Source organism: Mus pahari, chromosome 19, assembly GCF_900095145.1.
Source record: "Mus pahari chromosome 19, PAHARI_EIJ_v1.1, whole genome shotgun sequence".
Lineage (NCBI taxonomy): Eukaryota > Metazoa > Chordata > Mammalia > Rodentia > Muridae > Mus > Mus pahari.
The window spans coordinates 3,070,633-3,080,446 of NC_034608.1; the positions used below are offsets into that span (position 1 = coordinate 3,070,633).

General features: G+C 50.7%; 1 protein-coding gene across 4 annotated transcripts in view; it reads right to left on the minus strand.

Annotated features, from left to right (window-relative positions):
* Positions 1–336: 336 nt before the first annotated feature.
* Positions 337–9,814, minus strand: part of Znf787 (zinc finger protein 787) — a 24,998-nt gene continuing 15,520 nt past the window's right edge. For all 4 annotated transcript variants that reach the window (XM_029532104.1, XM_021219363.2, XM_029532105.1 and 1 more), the window contains one exon: positions 337–2,288. In XM_029532104.1, coding sequence (XP_029387964.1) covers positions 1,222–2,288 — 1,067 coding nt within the window. In that variant the 3' untranslated portion in view covers positions 337–1,221. The remainder of the gene's footprint in view (positions 2,289–9,814) is intronic.

Here is a 9,814-nt window from a genome sequence, read left to right on the forward strand (position 1 = left end):
ATGTAGTAAAAACTTGCATCTGGCATGTTCCCAAATTACCTGAGCTGGGGACTGTGTGCCCAAGAAACTACACCTAACACTGGAGGTCCCTTCTGATCCTGCAGCTGCAGGGGTTCTGGGGGTGCACTGGACAGGTACTGAGCAAGATCTGGAACAAAGCATGCCATGGTAACTGCCAACATCATTTCGGTATTGGGTCCAGAAACAATCTACTCCAAGCTCCTCCTCCTCCGCCCCTTCACTGAACAGTAGCAGCCATCAAGATAAGGCTTGCTCTGCAGAGAATGCTGATCTATGCTTGATGAGTGATGAGAACATCAACCATGGACAGGTGTGCTATTTCTATGTCCTCCATAAGCCATCCGTTTCCCAACAGGAACAGACTACCTTCTCAACAGTGACCTTGTACCAGGTCAGCAAGGGGTTCCTTGGCAAAAAATCTTTCTAGAACGGGTTTGGGACACTCTGGGCCCAACACGGTCACCCCTCATCTGGTGCTTGTCACTTGTGTGCACCCAAGTGAGGATGACTAGGTTTAACCTCTCTCCCTTCTCCATCACAAACTCAAGAAACAGGCAGTGCTGGGACAATTGAATAATGCCATTTATTGCCCCCACATCCCTTCTTCCACTGCCAAGACAGGGAAAAACCAGGACCCCATCCTCCCAATAAGACCGTGCTGGGAACAGGAGGCTACTTTACGCCTCTGCTACTGCAAATCCAGGAGAGGAACGACTTGGGCTAGAAAATTGGTAAGGACCCATGGGGCAGAAAAGGTATATTGGATGAGAGGGGTCAAAAAAGTATGATTGAAAGAAAATTCTAGAAGGGAAGGAAGCCCTTTCGATGCATAAGGCCAGGATTCCCTCCATTCCTTACGACATCGCAGCCCGACACCTGTAGTGGGGGTGGTCTTTCCCTTGAGGGTCTAGTGCCAATTGATCCTTGCAGTTCTCTCAGTCTCTGGCTCCCAGAATGGGAACCTACAAAGGGCCAGCCCACCAGGCGGTAGGGCGGGTCAGCAGAGAGGCTGTGGACAGTCCTAAGAACCCAATAGTTGCGGGTTCCCTCACACCCAGAACAGCACGGAGTAAGGAAGGAGAGAGACAAGGCCGCTGCTCCTTTAGGTCTGATTCTCTCTGGGCCTCCCTCGTGGACTTGCTCACTGGTAGTTCTCACCGAGCCCGAGGGGCCCTGTCCACCCCCCGGGCCTCCCCGTCCCTACCGGGCCTCCCCACCCCGACATTCTGCACACCGCGCACCAGCCGACTGGTCCTCGCCATCGTCCTCTCCACCCGCCCGATAGAAACTCTGTCCGCAGCTGCTGCAGACCGAAGGCGCCCCAACTGCATGGATCTTCTTGTGTCTCCGCAGCGCGGCACCCTGCACGAAGCCCTCACCACACTCCACGCAGATGTGTGCAGGTTCCTCACCAACAGCTACCCCGAGCCCGTCCCCGTGCTGAGCACGCTGGTGGGCCAGCAGCCCAGCCCCGTGCCCAAAACCCTTCCCGCACTCCATGCACACATACGGCTTGGGCGCCGGCGCCCTGCGCGACCGTGTCCCCGTTGCACGCGTCCCCACCCCGGCCAGAGCCGCGGCCGCTGCAGCGCCATCCCCTGGCGGGCCCACCACAATAATGCCCTCGCCATCGCCCACTGGGATGGCGATTTCGCCGTCCGCTGCTGTGGCCTCCTCAGGTGCCTTGGCGCGCCGCACGCTGGCTGCCAACACCTTGGCTGCCACACCTGGCCCTGACAGCTCTGGGTGCAACCGCAGGTGGCGTGCCAGGCTCTTGGGCTGGCTGAAGCCGCGGCCACAGCGCGGGCACACGAAGGGCTTTAGACCACTGTGGGAGCGCCGGTGCTTGGCTAGGCTCTTGCTCTGTGTGAAGCTGCGGCCGCAGTCGGGGCAAGTATAAGGCTTCTCGCCCGTGTGGATGCGCTGGTGCTGCATGAGGTTGGAGCTCCAGCTAAAGCGCTTGCCGCACTCTGAGCAGGCATACGGCTTCTCGCCTGTGTGGATGCGCCGGTGCTGCACTAGGTGCGAGCTCTGCGAGAAGGTCTTGCCGCAGTCGGTACAGGCGTTGGGCCGCTCGCCTGTGTGCGTGCGTTGGTGCCGTGTCAGCTTCGACCAGTGGCTGAAGCTTTTGCCACACTCAGTGCAGATGTAGGGTGCTGGTGGCTGCGATTGGGGGAGGGGCCAAGGAGGAGGTGCAGACTGGGGTGGGGATAGCTTGGTCGGGGGCCAGCTGGGGACGTCATCGTCATCCATGATGAGGATGTCCACTGCAAAGCAAGAGGGAAGGAGGAGGCAAGTCAGAGGTGACAGACCCACAGGTAACATCCATGCGCAGGCTCAGGATTCCAGCTTAGTGAGTGACCCGGGGCAGCTCTTCCTTTCGGGGTTCCTCTAACCTGGGGACTTCTGGGTTGTACCAACGCATATCCAGTACACCTTATCCCGTGGGACACCAACCACGCAAGGCATTTCATGTATCTCTGTGTTCTCCTTCCGAGTGGGTGTTATCTCTACTAGCCTTTCTCTGGTCGTGCAGACCAGCGCCTAAGGCTACCAGGCATTGGTAAAGGTCTACCGACCAAAGCTACAGAGGGCCAAGGATAGGGGTGCGAGGAGAAGCACAGTGGCGCCTGAAACCCAATCAGGATGGGAGGGTCAGGCCTGCAGGCTAGGAAATACTGGTGTCGCATTTGGACAATTGTGACTGTGGGGTGGGAAACAGAAAAGGAGAAACAAGTTGGACAAAGAGGGTGGGACACTAGCTTAGGAGATACGCTAGCCCCTCTATCTGGGCATTCGAGGCCCACCCACATAGTTAGCCTCTATTACAAACTAAGTTGGACTGCCCCCATACACACACACACACACCATGGACACACCATAGACTATAGCCTTGGTCTGGAAAGCTGGAAACACCCACCTCTCAAGGTAGCCCAGTCTTTGTACACGTGCTCCCGTCCAAGGCCAACTCATCCTGCTCTTGAGGCCTGAGTGAACTTTGCCTGGCATCTGCTTTCCAGGGGCCTGGCCACCCCTCAAACTCCCTCTGCCTCCCCATTTCCCAGCAGAACCAAGGCCCACAGTCCTATGCCAAGGCCTCACCAGGTATCCCCTGCCAACGCACCCAGATGGCATCTTTCTTTGTCAGTTTTTCACAGCCCCTGGGACACTCTCTTCGTCTTTCACCAGCTCCAAGTGCTCAAATGCTGCCTCAGAGGTAATGCAGCAAATGAGTGACTGTAGTCCACCTTGAGGCTGTGTCAAACCCGCATCTGTGCAACCTGCTTCTTTTTGATGGGGTGCTAGGGAGGTAGAACTCTGCAATGGGGACTCAAGACCATCAAAGTCAGCTTTCTGAGACAAATGAATGGTCAACAGCTCCCCTTCTCAAAGTTCAAGAGATATGTAAAGCTGCCTTTCTCCCTGTCAGGACTGGGTGACAGTGAACTTAACGCAATGTCCCTGCTAAACTAAAACCTAAGGAGGCCAGCCTAAAGCCAAATAGATAATGATCATATGCATGAAGACAAGGTAAGAAAACTGAGTTCCTTTAGTAAATATATACCTCATATGCCCCCATAGCGCCACTATAAAATGTTGCCTGCAGACCACCACAGCTGGGCCTCACTGGGAGGTGGGGGAGTTGTAGAAAATTCAAAAGGAGGCTTACATCAAAGGTTAAGATGGGAACTCTTGAAGCAGCCTGGAGCTCATGTTCAGGCGCTGGCCTTCAGGGGCTAAATCAAAAATAAGTTCACCAGAGGATAAAGATCATAGACGATGACAACTGACTGGAGGGCTAAAGCTGAAGTGACCGGGATGCCGCAAGTGAGGAGGGAACAGGTGAATACATTGTTGCTATACCCTTCCTAGATATCCTGAGCTCTAGGCAACACACACAGCACCTCTTAGCTGACTGCAAGATTGTAACAACGAAGATTTAATATCCCTCTGTGGTTGGTCCTAGTGAGAAGAGCTGCTTCCACCTAATTCCCACACCATCCTGGGAGAGGACCTGTGTGTGCTCTCAACACGAGGAACAAGGCCCTGCTGGGCCCTGGGCCCTGAACCCTAGTCCCTACTCTTTCTCCTGTCTCCCAAGCTCCACTGAAAAGAAACTCTATTAAAAATGTGGCTTGGGGCTGGTGAGATGGCTCAGCGGGTAAGAGCACCCAACTGCTCTTCCAAAGGTGCAGAGTTCGGATCCCAGCAACCACATGGTGGCTCACAACCATCCTTAACAAGATCTGACACCCTCTTCTGGGGTGTCTGAGGACAGCCAGAGTGTACTTACATATAAATAAATCTTTAAAAAAAAAAAAGTGGCTTTCTGTTTCCCTTCTTCCGAATAACCTGACACTCATCAATCTCTCCCCCTCCAAGTTCAAATCCTCTTTAGTAGCTATAAATTTCTGGATCAAAACCAAGGTCCTTGTGGTCCTGTGCCCTGGCTACACTTCTTTCCTGGAAGAAATATCCAGGTTCCAGGTGCTAGGTGATGGAACCAGAAAACCCAGATTAGCAGTGGGCAACTAGATCTACTCAACAGCCACATCGATGGTCACCTGCAGCAGTTCCCATCTCAAGAGTAGCGGGTCTTGTCCCAGCAAAGTCCTAGGACGACCTTCATGCTTCCACTTTAACCCCCAATTTCTGATGTACTGTCACAAGCCCAGCCAGGTGGTCCCACATGCTCAAGGCTGAGACTCACTAGTCTAAGGCAAAACCAATTAGCATCATTCAAATAGAAAACAGATGGAGACACAAAGTGGCCAAAGCAGAGATATCTGCACAACTGTATTTAGCTGCACTGTTAATCACAGCTGCCAAGAAATGAGGCCATCTTCCCCCCCAAAAAAATGGATAAAGAAAATGTCGTGTACATACAATGCAATTTTATTCAGAGGTAAAGAATGAAATCTTCAGAAAAATAGCTGAAATTATAATGTATAGGGTTGAGGGGATGGAGTTCACTTGCTGTGAAAGCAAAAGGTCCCAAGTTCAAATACCCAACACCTATGTAGAAGCCAGGCATGAATCTTCAGTGCTGCCTGGTGGTTAGAGACAAATGGATTCTGGGAACTCCCTGGCAAGGCAACCTGAGTGACACATGGAGGAGCTTCAGTTTCTGTGAGACCTTGTCTCAAACTACCAGGTGAAGATCAATACAAGAATCTACATCTTCAAGCATCGGTAGAGAGAGAGAGAGAGAGAGAGAGAGAGAGAGAGAGAGAGAGAGAGAGAGAGAGAGAGAGACTGACTTAAATACACATATGGGAGAGGAGAGTACCAGACAGTAGAGACAGTAGAGGGAGGAGATGAAAGCAAGAGGACTAAGAGGGGGAAAGGGACCAGTCCCAAGGGTGGTGGAGGAAGTGGGTAAAAACAAAATACAGTGATGCATATGTGCTAACGTGTCATAATGGGGCCTGGGAGACACTGAGCAGGTAAATGTGTCTGCCCTAAGCCTGACAATGTGAATTCAGTCACAATGCACACGTGGTAGAAGACCAACACCTTCAAGCCCTGCTCTGGCTTCCATGTGCATGGTGGCATGCTCGCCCCACACCCTCCCATGCACAGACAAAATAGAACAGAAAACATTTTAAAGCTTAGAAATTCAGAGTGCCAGTGTACTGTGTGCATCTCTGAACAGTATTTGCAGTCATGACATGGAATCTGAATGTTGACTACAGCAAGAAGTCTGGGAGCTCAGGACACAAGGACCTGCAGTGGGCAGAAGGAGCATGCTATGTTAAGTGACAACCTAGGGAAGCGCTGCCTAAGAACTGGAGAAGGCTGGTAAGGAACAAGGAGAACTTTGGTCAGGCACATTCCTTCTTTAGGCTCTGTCTTTTTTTCTAAGGCGTCTGGTTATTCTGTTTAGCGTGCAGGTTTGTAAATAAGCAGATGTTAAGTAACTGGGAGCTAATTACTTAAGAGGTACAGTTCCTTTTTAGCTGATGCCTGGAGGCTCAAGCGGGCCAGAACCTGTGCTCCACAAGGACAGCAGGTTCTAAAGAGCAATGGGGTTTGAAAGTGGTGCTGTGGGCATTTAGCAAGGGTCAGCTTAGGAAGTCAGCTTCACTTAGTCACACTGTCTCTGAAAAGAGGGCTGACAACTTTTTTTTTTTTTTTTACCTCAGTACGGTCTTCAAAGATGGCTCTGTGGTCAAGGACACTTGGTGTCCTTGAAGATGACTCAGGTTTGATTCCCAGCACCCACATGGTGGCTCAAAGTAGCTCCTGTCCCAGGGCTCTTCTGGCCTCCTCAGGCGCCAGGGAAACATGTGGTATACATACACGCACACAGGCAAAACACTTATACACAAAATAAAATTTCAAAATGTTAGGACCAGGGATATATGTTGTCTCTGCTAGCTACACAGTACATCTGTGGGGTGGTGGACCATGCCAGGAAACGTGGTAAGGTCGAGTGGGTTCAGAAACTCCAACACCTCACACCTGAGGACAGGAGGTGTCTCGCCTTCTCCCGACCAGACTCCTGGCCTGGAACAGGTGACAACTCCCCACATAAAGAACATGACCCCTGCTCACGTAACACAGAACAGAATTCTCCATGCTCATGAGCTATCTAGATGGGCCCTGGGGGTTTAACCAATAAGCTTCCCTTCCAGGACACTCCTTCCTGAAGTTATTTAATCTCTGGTCCACCCTGAGGAGGTTGTAAACAACTGTTCTCCAAGATGAACAATAATAAACAGTTTAGAATCAAGCAGTCTCTCTCATCAAGAACCTTCGTGGGGGCCATGGAGGAAGCCTTCATCCTACAGAGCAACACTGCCTAAGTCTGCTGCAGAAGGCCCCTCTAGGCTCCCCGGACATTCGCTACCAAACAAAGCCAGAGTTCCCTGTCCCCCTAGTCCCAGCCTCCCAAGGGCCCCTCCATTTCACACTCCACCCAGCTTTTAGTGGCAACTGGACACCCGGAAGTTAGGGAACCCCAGCTTCAGCTTCAGCTTCAGCCTCAGCCTGCATCGTTTCTCACCCACGCTGAGGTACCCATCTTCGGCTGCATTTTCCCACCCGAGCAGTGCTTCTCAAATACCCAGCACCTGATGCTGGCGTAGGGTAAAATGCAGCCTAGCATTTTGTGTCTCGTCTGCCTGAGTGGAGTTCACATACCCCAGCAGCAAGGCAGAACTCGGAACCTCACCTCTGGGCCATTGGACTGGCAGCCCACCTTTGCCAAAGACAGCCTTGAGATTCTGTCCGGTCCTTTCTCAGAAAGGTTCCTGTATCACCTTGGGACAACGCTTAGATCATAGACTTTAACTGGACACAGAAGAGGCAGCTATTTTGTTTTGTAGGACAGCAGTTGTAATGATTTCAAGACACCCCATGAGGGTCAAGCTCTTGGTACTTGGATCACTTCAGGGGGTTGTAGGCAGAGCATTTGTGCCCAGTATTCAAGTGTAGGTTGGTTCTCTATTCTTCACCAAATGAATCTCTCCTTTCCTGATAGCATACGAAAGGCAAACTACAGCCTGGTGACACAGACCTGCAATCCCAAGCTACGTGGGAGGCTGAGGCAGGTTTGGAAATTCAGGCCTGCTTTGGCTAAGAGCTCAAAGCCGACTTATTAGCAAGTCTCTGTCTCAAACACAAAGTGGAAGCAGGACGGGGTGTAGCTCTGTGGCGGGCCCTTGTCTAGAATGTCTACCCAAGACTCTAGGTCGGACCCTCAGCAAAAACCAGCGTTATGTTAAATTCACTTTGGCTAAACTGCCCAACTCTAGAGAGTGGGTACCTCCTCGAAGCTTGTTGTCTCCCCTGGGCTCTGATGCCCTCAACAATGTCCCATTCATCTTATATGCTTCTTGCCCTAGGCCAAGGACAGCTTGTCAAAGCAGTCCTCAGGGGGCAAAATCAGGAGGTGGCTGTTTTGTGTCTTGTTTTCAAATAAAAATCCACACTGATGATTGCCATATGAATCCTCGTACACCAAAAGCTTTTTGTTTTTTGTTTGTTTTTAAGCTATTTAGTCCCCTCCTCTTCTCCATGGAGATGCTGCCTATCATCACCTTGTCACTGTGATAACAGAATCAGAACTTAGTCGCTTACAGCATTGACCCATGGTGCCTTCTGGGGACAGCTACACTAAATGCCCTAAAGAGGCTCTTTCCATTTTCACAGTTGTCTTCATAGGCCTGTGTCTGGGTGGCCGGCTAGTCCTTTGGCTCCAATGAAGCCCATGCTCACTGCCACCTTTTATATGTCGCTCCCTGGTCACTGGGGTTGTCCAGCTCAATCAGCATTAGATTTTCAGGAAAAGGTATACAGGTGAGGGACTTAACTGGCTCTTGCTCTTTGTCAACACCCTTCAAATTCTTGGCTCACCCCCTCACCCTACACACTGCCATGTTTAATTAGACTTCCGTCAGGCTTAAGTGTTGCTGACAGGAAGTCTAACAGCTGCCTTTACTTTTCCTTATAAGTCATTCTGTCAGAAGCTGGGTTTTGGTTTTACAGCAGGTGGGATTAAACACAGGGCCCTAGGCATGCTGCATGAGTGTGCTGCAACTGAGCCAGCCCCCAGCCCCAGCTCTTTATAGTTCCTCACAGTGTTCGTGACTTGTTCTCAACAGCTCTACTGCAGGGCAGGGCTCTTCACTTGAATTAAGTTTCAGGTTGTATTGATATTGGCCATGTGCGTGTTTCTGTGTAAATAAATGCCACAAGTGTACGGGTAACCAAGAGGCCAGAGAGGGCACTGGATCCCCTGGAGCTGTGAGCTGCCAGACATGGATGATGGGAATGGAACCTGGGTCCTCAGCAAGAGCAGCAAGGACTCTTAACCACTGAGCCATCCTTCCAGCCCATGAATTAAGTTTTACCATGTACTCTATTCCTTTGCTTTGGATGTGTCAGGGACTCAGTCTAATGTAGATCACACTTTCTCTGCCTAAATCCAATACTCTTTACTCCATTTGCATCTTCTAAGTTTTTCATTTTTACTGGGCGGTGATGGTACGTGCGTTTAATCTCAGCAGTCAAAGGCAGGCGGATCTTAATTCGAGGCTTGCCTGGTCTACAGAGCAAGTTCCAAGACAGCCAGGGCTACACAGAAAAACCCTGTCTCAAAAAGCAAAAAACAAAAATAGGTTAAAAAAAATCATTTTCATCTTACAATTATCTTTCACGTTTTAAAAATAAATTTTACTTCTATGTATTGGGGGCGGGTATTGTGGGGGTGGGCACAGATGCCCAGAGCCTAATATCACACCCTCTGGAGCTGGAGTTACAGGTGGTTCTTCTGGAAGAGGGGTTGTTCACGCTTGGGGAACAACATGCTTGTCCACTTGACCCCCTTTTAGTGTCTTTACTCTGAGATGGTTTGGGTTTTGACCCTTAATCATTGCTGAGTTTGCTCCATTGAAGAGTTCTATGATCATGGTTTTCCTGCATGCCATGTTCTCTCTCAGCGCATCTAAGCAATCCAGACCTCTGGAAGGGTCTGGATTCAAAAGTAAGGCTGAGCAACAGGCAGCCTGACCTTCCAAGGCTTTGTGTATTCTCAGTAAAATGACCCACATGAAGTCTCGCAATGATGACAGGACACACTGAAAGTGTCATTCTCAGCAGCAGCATTAGCCTCTCTGGGTTGAACAGGCTTCCCAGAAATGTGCAAATTTAAGAGTTAAAAAAAAACAGGGCTGGTGAGATGGCTCAGTGGGTAAGAGCACCCAACTGCTCTTCCGAAGGTCTGGAGTTCAAATCCCAGCAACCACATGGTGGCTCACAACCATCCATAACAAAATCTGATGCCCTC